Source organism: Tenrec ecaudatus, chromosome 10, assembly GCF_050624435.1.
Source record: "Tenrec ecaudatus isolate mTenEca1 chromosome 10, mTenEca1.hap1, whole genome shotgun sequence".
NCBI classification, from domain to species: Eukaryota; Metazoa; Chordata; class Mammalia; order Afrosoricida; family Tenrecidae; genus Tenrec; species Tenrec ecaudatus.
This window is the reverse complement of record NC_134539.1, coordinates 151472763-151492105: the sequence shown is the minus strand read 5'-3', so window position 1 is coordinate 151492105 and position 19343 is coordinate 151472763. Positions and strand designations below refer to the sequence as shown.

Sequence of the window (19343 nt, the reverse complement as noted above, 5' to 3'; positions counted from 1 at the left end):
CTCTAAGTCCTCGCCCCTCTCAGCAAGCTGTGTGTGCCAGAGGCGCAGTGAATGGCAGCCCTGGCCTGTGAACCCTGGGCGAGGCTGTGGCTGACACAGACAGTTATGCGCTGGGTAGCTGACCTTTACTGAAAGGTTGGTGGTTCGTCGCCAGTGCCCACTCAACGGGAATTTGTTTGGGGGCTTGGGTGCCTTTCAGGGCCCAAGAAGGCCATCATGCACATGACTCTGTGGGTCTTATGATATCAGATTGTGATGGAGGAGGATGGAGACATCCCTTAGGATGGTCAGCCTGCAAGAGGCAGTGACCTGGCCAATTCTACAGTGGCTTCTCCACTCTTTCACTCACAGATCTGGGTGTGTCCCCCACCCCACCCTATGGCCCAGGCTTGCTGCTAGACCCCAGGAATAGGGAGGTGAGGGCTGCCGTCCTTGTCTCCTGGCACACAGCACCTAAGCCCAGGGTCACACACAGGCAGCTATGATGTGCCACGCCCATGACTGTCACACTGAGTCTGACACATGGAGACCCTACAGAACATAACCGCCCCTCTACCATGGACCCGCATCCTTCTTCTCTCCCTGTAATGTTCTGGCTGGTCGTGCAGTGGGCCGAGGTAGACTGGGTGGTGGGCAAGGGACCCAGCCCCTCCTTCCCCAGGCAGGCCCCCCTACCCAGCCCCACTCCCAAGTCCCCAAGGCCGTGCTGGAGCTCGGTTGCGCTCGCTGCCCCAGTGGCCAGGACCCCTCTAATGAGATTAGATGTGTATTCAAACAAATTGATGATCTGTTCCATTAAATGCTTTTTGAACACGCTTTTCTGAGCGAGCCATGCATTCGGCGCCAGCTGCGGAGGCCGCGGCATAATTGATTGCCGCCCCCTCCCAGGCCCCCAGCATCCGAAGGTGCTGGTTCCTGAAGGTCACTGGTGGGATTGGATTAAGAAGGGCGAGCGCCTTCTCTCCTGGCTAATGAAGCACTTGGCATGCAGGCGGCACCGGCCCGAGCGGGTCTGGCAGCTGCCAGGAGACAGGGAGGCAAGGGATGGGCATAAATTAGCATCCTATTTGTGGGGCGGCAGCAAGGAGCAGAGATTTGGGAGGAGCTGAGGGGTTCAGATACTACTGTGAAACTGTAGCTGGCAGGGCCTGGCCGGGGGTGTGGGGGGCTGCTGGGAAGGCCCATATCTGGCCCTGTATCTGCGGCACACAGGTAGTCGGTGGATGGCACCAGCCGTTTGTCTTCAGCTACCAGCCCAAATGTGCTGCAGAAGAAATGCCTGGCAATTTGCTCCCATAGAGGGGAAAGCCAAGATGATGCCATCTTCCATAAAGATCACAGCTCAAATGGGGGCAATTCTCCTCTATAACACGTGGGGTGGCCATGAGTTGGAATGGATCTGATGACCAGATGTTTGGTTGGAGGGGTCTCATAGGGTCTGCTGGATGTGTGTGCTAAGGAAGATCAAGGGGCATTGCTTCTGCTTGAGGGGGGACCCCAAAGGGCCACACAAGCCTCTCCCTGGGCCTTTATCCTCTATATACCTGAGCACCTGGTCAGCACTCGTGCTCAGCACCCACCCCTGGATTCAAGTGGGAGAGAGGGGGCCACAGGACTATATGTGGCTCTGGGCAAAACCCCCTGAGGGCTCGGCCCATCCTCATCTCCGGCTGAGACTTTGCTCAAGACCCTCTGAACTGCCCCGAGTGGATCCAGGGTGTTATATTTAGAGCCCGTAGGAGACTGGGCATCCTGTTGTTAGATGCTGCTGAGTCAGTCCCAGGTGATAGGGGCCCTTTGTGTAACAAGCAGCCCGCACCCTGTCCTGCACAGTCCTCAACACCATTGTCATGTTCAAGGCCATCATTGTTGCAGCCACCAGGTCAATCCATCCTGTCGAGGGTTTTCCGCTTTTTTGCCACCCTTCCACTGTACCAAGCACGATGTCCTGATGTCCTTCTCCGGGGCCTGGCCTCTCCCAAGAACATGTCCAAAGTTCGTGAGACAGAGCCTCACCACCCTCGCTTCTCAGGAGCACTCTGGCTGAGCTTCTTCCAGGACAGGTTTACTTGTCTTCGAGCATATTTGCACCCATCCCAAAAGAAAGGAGCCCCCAAGAATGGGCAAATGATAGAGCAGTGCCATTGAGACCACGTGCAAGTAAGATTTCACTGACAATCATTCAACAACAGGGGCAGCAGCACATTGACAGGGAGCTGCCAGCATTCAGGCCGATTCGGGAGAGGATGTGGAACAAGGGATCTCATTGCTGATGTCTGATGGATCTTGGCTGAAAGCGGAGAACGCCAGAAAGACGTTTGCTTGTGCTTTATTAACAGTGTATGCTGACATTCAACTGTGTGGATCATAACAAACTATGGATCGGGGGCCCTCAGAGGTTCTGAAGTGACTGAGATGGGTGGTGGAGGAATCAAAAACTTCCTGCTCCTACCTCCAGCCCCATTTATCCCCTTGACACCTTTTCAAGTGCCAAGCTCAGTGTTCTACCTTCATATACAGCAGCTCCTTAGACCAGTGGGTCTCAACCTGTGGGTCTCAACCCCTTTGGGGGTCTAATGGCCCTTTCACAGGGGTCGACTGGTTCCTAACAGTAGCAAAATGACAGTGATGAAGTAGCAACGAAAACAATGTCATGGTCGGGGGGTCACCACAACATGAGGAACCGCATGAAAGGGGCGCAGCATTAGGAAGGTTGAGAACCACTGCCTTACACCTTCCCAGCAGCCCTCTGGACAGGTAATCCTGTGTTTGGAGACAGGTGAGGCTCGGGTGGTTCATGAGCCCCAGGTCAACCATGAGCTCGCATCTCCAAAGCCAATGCTGTCTGTCTGAGCTCAACGCATGCTGACTTCGCACGTGTCCAGGAGGCGCTGTGCTCCCCAGGGGCTCAGCAACTGGCTTTTCAGAGGATCACCAGGCCTGGCCTCTGTGGCTCTGCTAGGAGGACTCAACCCGCCCACGTGTTAACCCATCACACCCCCAGAGGACCCCGTGGCGCCCTGGTGGTGTGGTGGCTACGAGTTGGGCTGCCCACAGCAAGATCATCAGTTGAGAACCCCTAGCCGCTCCAAGGGAGAAAGACGAGGCTGTCTGTAAAGAGGGCAGTGAGGACTCTGAATGGTTAGTGCGCGCGCGCACACACACACACACACACACACACACACACGCTGTCCAGGCAGTCCCGGCTCACAGCAGTGCCTGGCTCACAGCAGGCAGCGTTGGGATGTCTGAGCCTGTAAATCTTTACATACTTAGGTCTCACTCACGGCCATCATGTCCGTTTCCACTCACAGAGACCCCACCCCAAAAGCCTCCCCAGTCGGCTCATGCTGACCTTGGGGGACAAGGTAGAACTGCCCTTCCAGGAAAACCTCATCTTTCTCCCGAGCACCCCAACTCATTACCCTATAGAACAGGGTGGGCCTGCTTCTGTGAGTTTTTCTGAGAATGTAACTCTTTCTGAGAGTAGACGGTCTCGTCTGTCACCTGAGGAGCAGCTGGTGGATTTGAACCACTAACCTGGTAGTTGGCAGTCCAGCGCCTAACCCACAGTGCCACCAGGTCTCCTTTAGTTAGCGTAGGAATTGGGACTGGCAGCCTGTGTTTCTTCTCCCCTGGGGCCCTCAGGCAAGACTTCTGAAAGAAGGTGGCAGGGGCCGGCAGCACGGCATCTCCAGTCCTAAGAATCCCTGGGGCTCTGGCCCTGCTTCAGGTCACTTGGCCACTCTGGCATGCAGGGTCTTCCCCTTCGGCTCTCCTGCCCTCCTTTACTTCCCGCCTTCTCTCTCTGCACCCCACCAGCCTGCCACCTGAAGCCCCCTCCCCAGAGGTGGGCCCCAGTCTCTCAAGATGTCTGCTCCACTGTCTCCGTCTGCCTCCCCCGCCCCACAGCACCAGCGCCCAGGGGCGCCCCACCCTCATCACCCCTTTGCGGTTACAGGCCAGAGGGGAGGGCAGAGGGGAGGCTGGGGCCTCCAGAGGATCCAGAACCTGGCCATCAGCTCCACCTTTAGGGCCACATGGCAGAGTTGGCTGCCCAGGCCCAGCACGGTCCTCACATGGGCAGTGGAGATGGTGATGGCAGTGTGTGTGAGCCATCCTGGCTAGTGACCATCGAGTCAATCAGTCTTACCAGAGATGGCGGCCAGAAAGGGCTTCGTTTCTAGAAAGTTCTGTGAATAATGGGGGGTGACTAAAATCAGTGGCGGTGACGTGGTGGTGGTTGGAGCAGAAATGTGGTGGGGGTGTGGTATGGTGAGCACCCCATCCCTCTGGCCCAGGGCCTGATCTGCTTGGAGGTGACCATGGCACAGGGCCTCTCGGTGTCCAGCTAGGCTAAGGTCATTTCAGGCCAAAGGTGATTGTGGGCAGAAGGGGATGGTGGGGTGAGAAGATTGCAAGCCTCGGAATCCCAGCCACCCACCATGCCTGGCATTCCAGGGAGGCCGGCCGGGACTGAACACTCACTGTGCACCCGGGCAGAGCTGCTGAGAGCGGCTTTTTGATGTTTCCAGCCGAGAAGGAGACCGCTCAGAAGGCCAATTAGGTGGCAGGCAGAGGCCATGTCCCCATATCCTACCCTGACTGGCCCCCGCCTGGCGCTCCCATCCGAGAGGGTAAGCTTCCGGCCGGAGGTGCTGTTCCCAGGCCTGAGCTGCCTGGGAAGTCACAGCCCGGAGCTGGGAGCCGGAGGGGCCTAGAGACTGGGAGAAGGAAGGCATTCTTGGGCTGGGGGCACAGGGCAGGGGAGACTTTGAGAATAGCTTCCGTGGTGGGCCATGCACGCCTGATGATGACAATGGTGTCTTTAGAGAGTGTAGCAAGGGGGCAACCGGGGGCCTTGACCTGGCGGGGGATCTAGGGGGGCATCCTGGGTTGAGGCCTCTTGGTGCTTCTGAGGGCAGCTCTTTATTCCAGGGGCTTGGGATCTGGCGGTCAGGACCCCCACTTATGAGGACTCCCCTGAGTTCCTGCCTGCTTCATATCCACCCTGCTTACCCACCCGTGTGTGTGCATATGTGTTTGTGTATGTGTGTGTGTGTATGCACACATATCCAAAATTCCTAGAGATCCTTAAGCCTTCCCTTCATAGCGTCTCCAAGCTGTAAATCAATCTTTGCCGGACCCGGCTACCACCTCGTTCTCTCCCAGGGTGCCTGGTGGGTTCAATCCACAGACTTGGGAGTGAGAGCAGCAGAGTGTTTTAACCCCTGCACCACCCGGGCTCCTGTAAACACATAGACACACATAGCATAACATTATGTAATGTAGACAAGGTGCATTTGAACAGGCGCTGGATAAGAATATTAAAAGTACCACAGACTGCTATAAAAAAGGACAAACCATTGAATGAAGGGGAAAGTGCAGAGTGGAGACCCAAGGCCCAAGTGTCGGCCACTGGAGATCCCCTCACAGAGGGGTTTAGGAGAGGAGATGGGTCAGTCAGGGTGCGAGGTAGTACTGACGAAGAGCACAGCTTTCCCCCAGATCCTGGATGCTTCCTCCCCCCAACTACCATGATCCGAATTCTACCTTGCAGGGCTGGATAAGGCAGAGGTTGCACACTGGTACATATGAGGGCCGGAGGCACAGGGAATCCAGGGTGGATGATACCTTCAGGACCAAGGGTGTGAGGGGCGATGCTGGGAGAGTGTAGGGTGAGTGGGTTGGAAAGGGGGAAGTGATTACAGGGATCCACATGTGACCTCCTCCCTGGGAGAGGGACGGCAGAGAAGGGGGGGAAGGGAGACTCTGGATAGAGCAAGATATGACAAAATAACGATGTATAAATTACAAAGGGCACATGAGGGAGGGGGGGACGGGGAGGGAGGGGGAAAAAAAGAGGACCCGATGCAAAGGGCTTAAGTGGAGAGCAAATGCTTTGAGAATGATTGGGTGGGGAATGTATGGATATGCTTTATACAATTGATGTATGTATATGTATGGATTGTGATAAGAGTTGTATGAGTCCCTAATAAAATGTAAAAAAAGAAAAGGGAAAAAAAAGAAAATGATTAGGGCAAAGAATGTACAGATGTGCTTTATACAATTGATGTACGTATATGTATGGACTGTGATAAGAGTTGTATGAGCCCCTAATAAAACGTTTAAAACAAAACAAAACAAAAAAGGACAAACCAATCTGTCCTGGGACAAGTCAGGCCAGAGGGCTCCGTAGAGGCCAAGATAGCAAGACTTCCTCTTACATACTTGGGGCATATTGTCAGGAGAGGCCAGTCCCCGGGGAAAGGCATCCTGTTTGGTGAGGCGGTGAAAAAGAGGCAAACCCTAGACAGGGTGGATAGACACCGTGGCTGCAGCCATGGGCTCAGGCACAGGAACAAAGGTGAGGCTGGCGCAGGTCCGGGCAGTGTTTCCTTCTGTTGGGTCCAGGATCGCTGTGGGTCAGAGCCAAACCGATGGCCCTGTACAACAACAATAACCAAATGCTCAAGGAACCTCATGGCACTGTGTGTCAGGCACTGGGCTGCGAACTCCAAGGTCAAGCTCAAGCCCTCCAGCCACTCCCGGGGAGAAGGATGAGGCTGTCCGCTCCTCAAATACATGGTCACAGAAACTCTAGAGAGGGTGTGGCTGGGAGCCGGAAATGACGCTGTGGCAGTGAGTTTTGGGTGTGATAATATATACACCCAAATACACACACATGCTGAACTCCAGCCAAGCCTGATGCGTGGGGACCGGAGTGTCACAGAATAGGGGACCACCTGAGCTGCAATCTGTCAGGACAGGTCACCAGAGTGGCTTCCTGTCAATTAAGCAGCTGCACCCAAACCTTCCGTGAAGCTCAGGGACCTTGATATGCATATAGCGCCCTCCCTCTCCCTCCCTCCCTATCCACACCTGCTCTCCCTCCACTCCTCTGTACTCCCCCGAAACTTCACTGCAAACAGAGATGTCTCTATGTCCCCTCCTGCAATGCTGATGCCCGGACAAGAACATATAGTCTTATCCTTGATGTGGGGAGAGGGGGATCTTCTGTACAACTAGTATCCCATTAGGCACCCAGTATCTTCCCCAAGGGTCCTTTCCCAAGGCTGTGCTGACCCATCTCCGGCTGAGAAGTCTGTTGGCCAAGGTCTCTCACAAATCAAACTACCCAATCGATCCAGACTCACAGGGGCCCTACAGGACAGGGTGGACCTGGCCCGTGGGTTTCTGCGGCTGTAACTCTTTACGGGAGTAGAACCCCTCGTCTTTCTCCCTTGGAGCAGCTGGAGGCTTTGAACTGCTGACCATGCTGTTAGCAAGACAGCACGTAACCACTGCTCTACCAGGGCTCCTGAGCCAAGCCTTAGCTACTCCAGCTGGTGCCACACTGCCCCTACCTGCCCAGATGAGCTGGTAGAGAAGAATTGAGAGATCGCAGAAGGTACGCATTTTCACATTGGCTAGCTGTTGCCCACTCGCTCTCTGACGCTACAATACAGAGCCGCCCACCATCCCACGAGGTTGGATGTGAACGTACTTCTGCCCTGCCGGCCAGCTGCCAGTACCGTCCGCCTTTCAGATCGCCCCTTTAATGGGGCAAGAGAGGAAGCCTCAGCCTTGCACAGAGCCTAGGTGTGTTTGCTTGTCTCCTCTCGTCACGAGGCAGAGCGCCCCTGCCGGGTGTCTGGGCCGTCTGTAAATACTGCCCACAAACAGCTCGGATCCTTTGCTCAGGCGTCGGTTGGCTTCTTCGTCTTCTCCCTATTGGTTGGTGATGACCATTTTGATATCGGGGAAATTAGCCCCTTGGCCACAATCAGAGCAGCGATATTTGCCCTTGGGCGTTTTTCCTTTATGAGGTTTTGGGTATGTTTTCCGGGAGGGGCCCCTGCAGAATTTGTGTATCGCTGAAGGTCTCTCTCTGGTGGGTTTTGGATCTCGCTAAGAAGGGACTTGGTGAGTCGGTGTGCTCTGCCATGATGCTGTGTTCTGAACCCTCCGTGACCCCTTTCCCCTGCCACTTTCAGAAGTCTGCTTCTTGCTACTCAGTTGAGCTAGCATAGACTTTGAGGTCAAGCAGGCAGAAGAAACTCAACCTCACCCCCACCCGCCCCGCCCCTCAAATGTCCCCCTAGCTGTTCAAACTCATTTGCCGAAGAACCGATCCTTCCCACCCCCCCCCACCGCCCATCTAGAGTTGTGCTGTCACCGATGGTCAATATTCCCACCTAGATTGGGGTCTGCTTCTAGACGCCAGGCTGTCGATTCGTACAGCTTTACACCATAGCTCAGCAGCTGGTGGTGCTGGCCTCCCCTTGTTCCTGCTCTTTCCCAGAATGCCCAGGCCCCGTCTTTTTCTTTCTCATTTGCATGTGTTACCTGCGTTGGTGGTGCAGGAATCAGTTCTTGAATGTGCGCGCGCACATACACACACACACACACACACCCCACAGCTTGTCCCAGAGTGCCTTGCCTCCCACAGCACACCCTGTCTGTGCCCCCTGGCATCCACGGCTTCCAGACCAGGCCAGCCACACACCAGGAGGGCCTCCTGCACCGGACTCTGGTGTCAGACAGAAGGGGCCTTTCTTCAAAGGGACAAGGGGCAGAGGGGAGGCAGGTCCCCACCGGAGCAGAGCACCCGGGTGCACTGGGCCCGGTGCCAGCACCTTCTGAGCCAGGGCCTCCCACCCCTTTGCCCCCCAAGTCATTATCTCCAGCAGCCACTGGAATTGGCTCATCCAAGCAGAAGGTGTTCGGCTCTGCCCGGCACCCTTGGGAGGGCTGGAGGAGGGAGCTGTCAGGTGCAGCTGCGTGCAGGTCTCCAGAGGGGCTGTCTGGGTGCAGAAAGAGTGTGTGCATGTGTGTGCTTATGTCTGTGTGTGTCACCACATGCTTTATCATGTGTGTGACTGAGTCTTTATGCATACACACATGCATACGTGTGTGTGCATATCTGCACACATGTGTATGCACATGCCCGCACGTATGTGCACCTGTGCGATCATGTGTGGTGAGCACATGCGTGGAGGTGAATATGCGTGTGTGCACATGCAAGTGCGTATGAATGTGCTGTGTTTGTGCATGTGTGCATATATGTTTATGTGAGTGCACAAGTCTGCACATGCTTATTCATGCATGTGTGTGTTCATGCATGTGAGCGTGCATGTGTGAGTACGTGTGGGCATGCATGCTAGGACCAGTGCCCGCCCCCTGCCTGCCTGCCTGCCTGGCGCCCGCCTCTGACTGCACAAGCTGTGAGTCAGCCCTCTGTCGGGGGGTGGAGTCACGAGGGGGCTGGGATGTTATTGTTTTAAAACAAACGATGGATGACAGGAACTAAGGAGCGGGTTAAAGCCGAGACGCAAAGGACTCTGGAAAGCTGCTGGAGAACGTGAACGTGCCTTTGAAGTGAGAGCGCGCCCGCTCACTAAGCGCGCGCGGCCGAGCCCGAGCCTGCGGCCTCAGCGACTGCCAACAAAGCACTTCCTTGGCACACGGGTGCCTACTGGCTGCTCCGCCCTCCCGGGGCCCAGCCGGCATGGGCAAGGGCCAAGACTGGGAGTGGGAGGGGGGCACCAGCTTAAAAGAGCTTCTTTTGCCAAACACCCTCAAGACAGGATGTGCACGTCCCGGCTGTTAGGAGCGACAGGGAGGTGGGCAGGTGTGACACAGGTGACGACACTGCTGGCTCTGCACCTACTCGCAGGCAGCTCCTCCTGGATAGCACCAGACACCCTTCTGGGAACCCTTCCACAGTGAGGGTCGGTAGCAAGATTCTGGAAATTTTGAGATCGGGGGCGTAGGGGTGCAAGAGGGGAGGTGCTTGGAAGCAGAGACCGTCAACCATGCCCCAAGTGTCTATTAGCTTCTGTGAGCCCAGCGGGAGGCCTTGGTGCAGGCTGAACCTGCCCAAAGTCAGAGGGTGCACAGTACTGGCCAAATCCGAGAGTACAAGGATAGATGTGGGGATCCAGCTCCCTGGGCCTCCCTGATGCTCCCGGGGCCAGCCCAGGGATAGAAGAGGCCACTGTACCTGCCTCCTGCTGGCTGTCCCCCCCTTCCTCTTCCCTATTCTTCCCTGGATCTACTGCTTTGCTTGGCAGCCTCCTTTTGTGTCAGAGTAAACCTCATGGGTCCCCACCCTCCGCACCAGAGAGCCAGGTGGTACAGGTGCTCACGGAGTCCGGCTGTTCGCTGGAAGGTCAGAAGTTCAACAACACAGGCCAATGCCACTTTCCTCCATACTGGGAGGACATTAATGGGAGGAAGTGGCCAAGAAGTGGCAAGCATCTTTCCTTCATCCTACACCTGGACGGAAAATTCCAGAAGCCAAGGACATGCTGGAGTGGTGGGGGCAGGGATGAAGAGGATAAAGGGGCAAGGTGGGGCTGTCCGAGGCAGGTGGCCCTGGAGTAGCCTCTGGGGCGTGGACAGCAGGGTCCCGGGCATGGTGGTGAACTCCGACTGGGGGATGGGGTGAAGCTGGGGAACAGGACCAGTAGCTGGGTCCTGCAGCCTCAGGTGCGTTACCTGTTACCTGACTGGTACCTGGTAGAGGCTAGCAGGCATTAAGCAAGCGAGCACAGTTAGGTGAGCGAGGACTAACCCGTGGCTCTTTCCTGTCCCCACAGATGATGTCTCCCCATATTTCAAGACGGAGCCCGTGCGCACGCAGGTGCACCTGGAGGGGAACCGGCTGGTGCTGACGTGCATGGCCGAGGGCAGCTGGCCACTGGAGTTCAAGTGGCTACATGACAACCGGGAGCTGACCAAGTTCTCCCTGGAGTACAGGTAGGCCACCCACAACCCCCGTGCAGGTCAGCTCGGGCCTTGGAGTGCAATTAGGCCGCCCCTTCCTCTTCCTGGATGTCTGGGAAACTGATGCGTGGTTCGATGTGGTATCAGGACTGGCCAAAGTCTCCCGCTTTAGGACACCTGGGGACCAAGGAGCCCAGGTGACTCAAGAGCTAAAACACTTGCCTGTGAACCAAAGGGTCAGCAGTGGGCCCAGAAGCTGGAGAAAGTCGTGACAAGGACAGTCTTGGACACCCTATGGGACAGTTCTACTCTGTCCCCAGGGTCTCTGTAAGTCTGAGTCTTAGATCCTGCCCGGCTGAGCCCGGCTGAGGATGGCTGTGGGGTGGACAAGGGCACTGTCCAGACAGGACCCAGGGTCCAGAGGCTTGCTGTCAGCTGGTGTCAGTGGCCCAGAGAAGAGGACCCTGTTCTCTCTTGTGGAAGAATGGGGTCCAGGGGAGCAGGAGGGTGTGCGACCACCTGGGCTCAGTCAGAAAGGGGCAACATTTGCTTAGTGGGGAGGGTGCAGTTCAGGTGGGGTATACGAGGTGGCCCTCTGCTCAGGCTGCCTTCCCTGCTCAGGGTACTGCCAGGCTGGGAGGGAGGAGGAGGGACAGGAAGAACAGGGTCTCAGTGCGGGCAGGTCAGTGCTGGAAGGGTGAGGGTGAAGGGCCAGTCCTCCAGCCTCCCCCTTAGCTCCCTCCCCCTCCTTCCTTCCCTCCCTTATCCTCCCATCTCAGCCTTGTTTATTGGCTCCTGGCCCTGTGCTGGTGATTAATCCCAGCCTGATATACATAATCGGTTTTGTTGGGGAAACAAGATTGTCTTGCCCTGGGGATGGAGATGCAAATCTGTCGCCAGGGACAGAGCTGCAAGCCAGAGGAGATGCTTTCTCCACTGGAGAATCTGTGCCTCCCGGAGAGCCATCCCTTCGGTCTGGAGCCAGGGAGACCAGAGCCCAGGGAGACCTCCACCCCGGTTCCTTCTGCCCTGACCCCAGGCTGGTCTGAGGTGTGCTCACGTGCTGATGGGGAAGAGGAGGACGCAAGGCAGGAGGACCAACCCTTGTTGCCCCCTGTGGATGAGGTGGCACCTGGACCAGGAAGCAGAAGACCCCAGGGCTGGCCACTCTGGACCTCAGGTTGGCCAGAAGCAAGTCCTCAAATCATTTTCATTTGGGAGCCCAGAGCCACTCCTGACCACGGCCTGCACCCCTATAAGGTTTGGGCAGCCTCCCCTGCATCCCTCTTGGAGAATGCATGTGCATGATGGGAGAACTGAAAGAGTGCAGGTGGTACACCACAGGTATAAGTGGTGTAAGTTATGCCGGGCTTCCAGCCTGCCCTGGACTTCCATCAGCAGGGAGCCTGAGGCAGGACTCATGAGAAGGAGAGTTGGTGTTTTCTCTGGTCCAGAGCTGCTCCTGTGTGGTCCTGGGAAAGCTAGGAGCCAAGGAGGGTGTTGCTACAGGGAAGTAGATCCCAGCTGAGCAGAAAACTAGACCTGCCCGACTATGGGACTGTCGCCTGTCCTTGCCGTCTTTGGAAATCATCAGCCCTCTGCCTCTGGAGGGCCTCAAGGTAGAGGGTCCATCTACCGGTGCTACCATGAGAATAATCATTGTGAGGAAGAATATTATGACAGACCGGTGCGATGATGTCCAGTCTGTGGTTGTCTTGTTGAATCCAGTGAGTAGGTCAGACTCCTTTTACAGCAGATGAGGAGGTAAATAACATACCCAAGGTCAAGGTCAGGCGACTGCTCCTGGCTTCACGTGTGCATCATCCAACTCGGGAGCTGGCATTCTCGCCCTCGTTGTACCCCCTCTGCCCCTACAACCTCAAGCAGAGGCCCAAATGCCGGTTCCTCCTTTCAGGTCCTTTTGGGAAGCCAAGCCACGCTCACTGGCTGCCATTAGCATAGTTCAACTCCTTGCTCTCTTTCCTGGGAGACTCATGTGCCGAGGAATGGCCGACGGGTCTAGGTTTCATTAGGGTTTCCCTGTAATCGCAACTGGCTGTACCCCAGGTGCAGCTGGCGCTTCTTAGCACGGCCTTTTGAGCGCTCTGTGGTCTGCTCCAGGCAGCTCTGCCCAGACTCCTGCTGCCCGCATCTGAGCTAACTCCCACGCCCACCAAAGTAGACCATTGAAGGCTCCAGGAAGGCTCCCTGCACGTTCCTGCTTCTCTGCCTGGGCCTCCTACACCTGGATGAGCCTTCTCTCTCCTGGAAGGCCATTCAAATGTCTTCTCCTTCTGATAGGGTTTCCTTGTGGTTGTGCAAATGTCTCTCTCTCTCTTTTCTTTCCCTCTCTCCTTACACATCTAGACACACACTGGTTCTGCTCCACTCTTACAGATGAGATGTTGCTTCAGCCCTGAGTCATTTCCCAAGAACAAGGCGTTCTCCAAAACCCCAGCCCGCTGCTCACCCTTGGGGGATCGAACCCGGACACCTGGTGACTCTCTGATGCACAGCCTGACCTTGAAGGTCATCACTTGTCCCAATCACACCGTTTCCAGCCGCAGTTGTTGTTGTTGTTGTTCAATACAAGCTCCGATCCAGGGCTGCACGTCGCATTCCATTGTCCTGGCTCTTTAGATAGACCCACGGGGTGTCTCGGGACTTAACTGAGCCTCCACGTCTTGTCCTGGCACTGACTTTGTTAAATACCCTGCTGCGTCTGAAGGATGCTCCCAATGGGGGCTTGTCCGGCTGTCATCCTGTGATGATTCTCCTATTCAAGGAGTGCCCTAGTGGGGAGGAGGCTCTACTTAACGTTTAATCCATTGGTCAAGGCAACGGCCACCAGATTTTCCCATTGCCAGAAGCCCAGCCTCCCCCCCCTTCCCCTGTAACCGTGCCATGTCTTGCCCATGAAGCTGTTGGCACGCAGGTTGCTTCCGCCTTTCAGCTACCGTGCCGAGCACTGCGGTGGACATTGGTGTCCACGTCTCTGCTGTAGTCCCTGCTTTTGGTTCTTAGGGTACACACCTAGGAGTCCTCTGATGGCCGTTCCACATGGCAACCCTCTCTCTCTCTCTCAGGATCCGTCCAATTGCTTCCCCCCAACCAGGCCACTGATCCATTTGAGTCTCACTATCCGTGGATGCAGGTTCCAGTGTCTCCACACCTGCACCCATGCTTGCTGTTGTTACCGTTGTTGGCCATCTCAGTGGGAGGTGGGGCGCGGGGGCAGGGGAGGGACAGGAAGGAAGTGAGGTAGCAGCTCCCTGGTTCTGGTTGGACCAATGATGTTCAATGTCTTTTCATGAACTTTTGGACCAATTGGGCCCCTTCTCAGGTAAAAGGGCCCTGCCTAGTGTGTGATTGGGTGACTGGCCTCCTGGTTCCTGATCCCCGCTGTAGTCAATGAGGGGCTGCGGAATGGTCGCCTGAGGCTGTCAGTGCCCTGCTTTGTGTGGCCCAGCCTCCGTGAATGAGGGCTAGCCACGGCCAGCGGTGGCAGTGGTGGTGGTGGAGGTGGCGATGGGGAACAATTCCATCCCTTCTTGTCACTCTGTGGTAGAGCAGAGCCATCTCCTTCTTGTCCCCACTACAATGACGGGGCATCAGTAGGAACATGTAAATTTTTTTTTAATTTCTTTATTCGGTGTGTTTTAACCCTCCCCCACCATCCATGTTTTGTTTTGTTTTTTTCGCCTAGTGGAGTCCCTTCAAGCTAAATCCTGCATCCTCCTGACATGCCCCCAGCAGATTCTGAGCACTTCTGCTCACCTTAAATGAATGTGTACTGACACCATATTAAGTACAAAGGGGCCCGCTTTCCCGTCCCAGGGCCCTCTGGCTACCGCTGGCCGCTCAGAACTCCCTCGTCCCCGAGCACTTGAAGTAAGGCGGTTATATCCAGTTTCCAGGCGGAAACATAACAAGTTTACTCGGCACGTGGAGAGAAAATCCGATTGGAAATGCTGCCCTAACTCTAACTGTGTTTCCCGCCTCCCTGTCCCATTCCCAAAGGAAAAAGCTGAGTTCGCGTCGCCCAGCCTCCCAGAGACTTGATTCTCAGTGGGGTCTGCAGCAAAACGGGCCTGGTATTGGATGAGTGAGTGTTTGTGTGCTGTGCACGGGCGTGAGTACGTGCGTGAGGCATTTCCACAAGTGCAGGGTGTGCTGCAGAGGGGGTGGCTGCAGAGCCCACTGTAGACAGCACAGTGCGAGGACTTGGCGTCCGTTGGAAGGGCGCGCCTGGGCTCGGTTGCTCTCCCCCTACTCGCTGCCTCAGGTACCGAGTGGAACAGGTGGACCTTCGGGAGTCGGCTCCCTCTTCCTGGAAGCACATAGTTCCGAGGTGTCTGCAGGGGCTGCCGTGTGGCTGGGGATGGCCCAGCAGCTGGGAAATGACCATCAGGAGGTGATTGCGGGAATGGTGACCATGTGTCCTCGTGACCAGTCCAGGCAAAGTCATCTCCAGGATTGTTTTGTCACGGTCCTGGAAATGTCTCTTTCTCCTGCAGCTGTCTGTCAGCACCCTTCCATGCATAAACACACACTCAAGCTCACACATACTCACTCAGACACACCCCTACACAGACACACACTCACGCTCTCTCTCACACACACACACACACACACATACATTCAAACACACCTACACTGATACACAATCACTCACATACTCATGGTCTCTCATGCACACTCACACACACCCCGACACTGGCACACACTCACGCGCTTTCACACATACACACACACTCACACTCACACACATAGAGGAGGACTAGTGGCCATGGGGGCTGGGTTCTTTACATCATTTCATAACAAGCAGGAGGCGGTGAGCCCTGTGACATCCTCCCCCTCCCCCCCCCCCCCACCTTCTGCTGATGCGAACTTCTAGAGAAGTTCCCGGGCAGGCCGACGATGCCCAGAGGGCAGGTCCAAGCCAAGAGCACTGAGTGACCTCAGCAAGTTCGGATTCTTCCTTATCCTTTTGAGAAATCCCCCAGGCTTCCAGGTGGGGGGCTGCTCTGTCGCCACCCCATCACTTACCATGTGTCGCTTCTGCACCCAGGGGCAAGGGGCCAGGGTGAGGGGGTGCCAGCCTGGGCTGCAGAAAAGGGCTGTGTGTGGATGGGAGGCTTGGGGGGAGGGCGGGCATCTGGAGACTGGGCTGGGCCCCTGCTGAGGGAGCTGCAGCATCCGGGACACTGCCTGGCTCAGTCAGTGAAGAAAGCCCAGCACAGACAGAGGGCCCTGCGGCCTTCTGGGGGGACACAGAGGCAAGGACTCATGAGGGACACTGAAGCCTTTGAAAAGATGAAGGGGACTCCCTGCTGGTTGCTTAGTCTCTCACCCCTCCTCAGGCCCTCCTCTCCAGCCTGCCCTTACAGGGGGGAACAGGCTGCTAGAGAGGGGGAAGCAGAGACAGACACCTTCCCAGAGAGCTGTGGGACTCATGCTGGGGGTGGGGGTGCCAGAGCCTGAGCCCCACCCCAGTCGGCATCACCCCGGTCTCTGATGCTGCCAGGATGAAGCCATTACCACCTTTGTTCTGTATCAAGGAGTTGGAGCTCAGAGAGGTCCTTTGACTTCCCCAAGGTCACACGGCTTGCAAGGTCAGACCCCACCTAGGTCCTTGATGCCCAAGTTGGCCCTGCTCCTCTCTAGCCTCCTCCCACACTAACCCCCTTCACCAGTGGGCTGCATGTATGGCTGACCAAAATCTTACCAGCCAATTAATTACCTTTGAGTTGACCGGTGACATCACTGGAAGCGGGGTGGTGGTGGTGGTGGTCGTGGTGGTGCAGCAGACCATGCCGGGGACACTGTTGATGGGGCCGACACAACAAAATAGCTCCATTGTGTTTTCGGGTTTTGTTTGTTTGGAGTGTTATTATTGGACTGATATTGCCGTACTGCCATGAAAGCATGCCTGAAGCTAGTTAGGACCACAAACACATTCTGATCAGCCCGGCCTCTAACTGAAAGGGGGTCTGTGGGAACCCAGCCAGCAGCTAGTTCCGCGGCACAGAGAGCTGGCGATCTCCTCCTGGGAATATTTAAACTCCAAAAGACCAAACTGACTGCCATCGAGTCGATGGCGACTCACAGCCACCTGTACAAGACAGGTTAGAACTACACCTGTGGGTTTCTGAGACTGTAGCCCTTTCTGGAGTAGAAAGCCCCTCCTTCTCCCAAGGAGCGGTTGGCAGTTTTGAACTGCTGATCTTATAGTTAGCAGCCCAACGTGTAACCACTACGCCAACAGGAGCTTGGCAAACCTACAGCCTAGAAACCTTATGGCTCCTTCGCTCTGTCAGAGGAAAATCCACTCGACAACCCCAAGGACACTAAGGGCAGGGTGGCTGTGAAAGTCCCGTCTAGGTGTGGGTGCATCGATGGCTGTGCCCCTAGAAGGTGGTAGGTGGGTGGGGCGGCCAACATGTAAACCCAGGAACCAGGCCAACCCCCCTCCTCACCACAGCCAGCTTCCATCCACCGCCAGACTCTTTGGAGACCGACTCCCATACGGCCTGGAGTTTGGACATCTCGTCTGGAAATTGAAGGCTGGGGCTGAGAAGCCGAAGTGCAGGAATTAGTTATGATGGGCATAAATTGCATTTTAATAGAGATGTGCCTGGCATGGAGCCAGGGTACTCAGGCAGGGGGAAGGTAGTAATTAAAAGTTAACGAGTTTGGAAATGCCATAATCTTCAGGGAGGACTGCCCAAGGGGGACCTGGGGGAAGAGACCCCAGCCAGCCCTGCTGTCCTTCTCCTGACCTGGTATGCCCACTCCTGGGGAGTCAGGGAGGGCTGGGAGGCTGGCCTGCACCCGGACCTGGTGGCCCACATGCAGGGACAGGCTGACATCAGTGGGGGGTGGATGCAGAGTCAGTGGGGGTGGGAGGGGCTCAGATCACGGGTTTTGAGTCCCGTGCCCTGTATTTCCACAAGAAAACTCACTCAAAAAGCCCAACTCCCTGGCATTGAGTCGATGGCAACTCAGAGCGACCCGCTGTTTGTGGGAGCAGAAATCCCTGTCTTTCTCCCACGGTGGTTTTGAACTGCAGACCTGGCGGCTAGCTTTCCAGCATGTAACCACTACACCACCAGAACTACTGCTACAAGACCACCGCTTACTAGAGCAGGGCTTCTCGCCATCCACCCTATTGACCTCACGACACCAAATACCATCAGGAGCCATCCTGTGCGTTGGGGCTCCCCCGCTGGTATGACAGCCAGAAATGTCCCCAAACATTGCCAGGTGGCCCCTGGCTGGGATCCCAAGCCTAACTCAAGGGAGGCATCATCCTGGCTGGGGCAGAGCAGAGCCCCAGCCCCAGCAGGAGCCCAATCTGCCCTGAGAGGGCCTGTTGGCGTGGGCAGGACCAGCCTGGCCTCAGAGGACACACGCCGACCCCTTGTGGGGCTCCCTCCTCCTCCTCCCTCTTCTGTTTCCTGCAGCGACCCTGGAAGATGCAGCCTGCAGGCTCATAGCCTGGCTTTTCCTGGCAGGACGAAGAGGGCAGATACCACTCAGAGGGTCATATCTGGTGGATGGAGGGGCTGGACCTGGCTCCCCTGCTTCCTTGAGGCATTTAGTCTATGACTCACCTGGCCCCACAGAAGCTCTGAGATCCCAAGCCCCTTCTCACCCATACCAAACCCCGTCTCTAGGATACATTCTTCTCAGACATGGGGGCGAATGAACACAATGGCCATGGTAGTCACAGGTCCCTACGTGGACAGACGCGAGGGGCCAGGGCAGCTTCAGCTCCCTATGTGGACAGATAGAGGACCAGGGTGGCCTCAGTCACTGGGGGAAGAAGAGTCGCCCTGTAAGGTGCTGCCGGGTAGAGCAGGGTGACAGACAGGACGTGCAAAGAGAAACAGGGCCACGGGCGCCCAGAAGCACAGCTGGCTCCCTGAGCCTCAGGTCGATGTTGCAATAATTATGTCAATTAAGACTAATAAGTTCAAAATGTAAGGGGAAAGAGGGAAAGAAGCAAGGTCTCTAAACACAGGCTCCGTCTCCATGGCAACTGCTTCCCTCTCACTTCTGCTAACAGGCCCTGTGCCGGTGGTGGGGGTGGGGGGGTGGGGGGGAGTCAGTCCCAGCTCAGAGGAAGCGGCATGGATGGCAGCCATCACCTTGCTGGACCTGAGCAAAGGATGGGGGGCAGGGGCCCACCCAGAGCTTTGAGATGGCTGCAGAGAAGGCCTCAGCCGGCCTCGGGCCCTTTTACAGCCAGAGACCCCGAGTGCTCGCTCGTATTAGAATCAGACCCCAGATCCCTCCTCCTCCGATCCCTGGGATCACACGCAGGGGGCTTCTGACCCAGCAGAGGTGAGGCTGGCAGGCGGGAGAGGCTCTGTGGGTGCTGCAAGGCCTGAAGTGCGGATTTGGCCCCACCTCTCTCTTACCTGAGTTTCCCCTCCAGTGGGTTTTCGGGGAGCCCTAAGAGTCCTTGGGGTGGGGTGTGCATCACTTAAGATTGTCCTTACAGGGAGGCCTGGGGAGTCTGCCAAGCAGGAAGTATCAGAGCTTCCAATGCTACAGAAGCCTAGACAGGGAAGGCAAAGCTCAAGGACACCCCGCAGGAGGAGCCA

At 56.3% G+C, this 19343-nt stretch overlaps 1 protein-coding gene across 2 annotated transcripts in view; it reads left to right on the top strand.

Annotated features, from left to right (window-relative positions):
- Positions 1 to 19343, top strand: part of SDK2 (sidekick cell adhesion molecule 2) — a 283506-nt gene that overhangs the window by 110746 nt on the left and 153417 nt on the right. For both annotated transcript variants that reach the window (XM_075562175.1, XM_075562174.1), the window contains exon 2: positions 10605 to 10764. In XM_075562175.1, coding sequence (XP_075418290.1) covers positions 10605 to 10764 — 160 coding nt within the window. The remainder of the gene's footprint in view (positions 1 to 10604; positions 10765 to 19343) is intronic.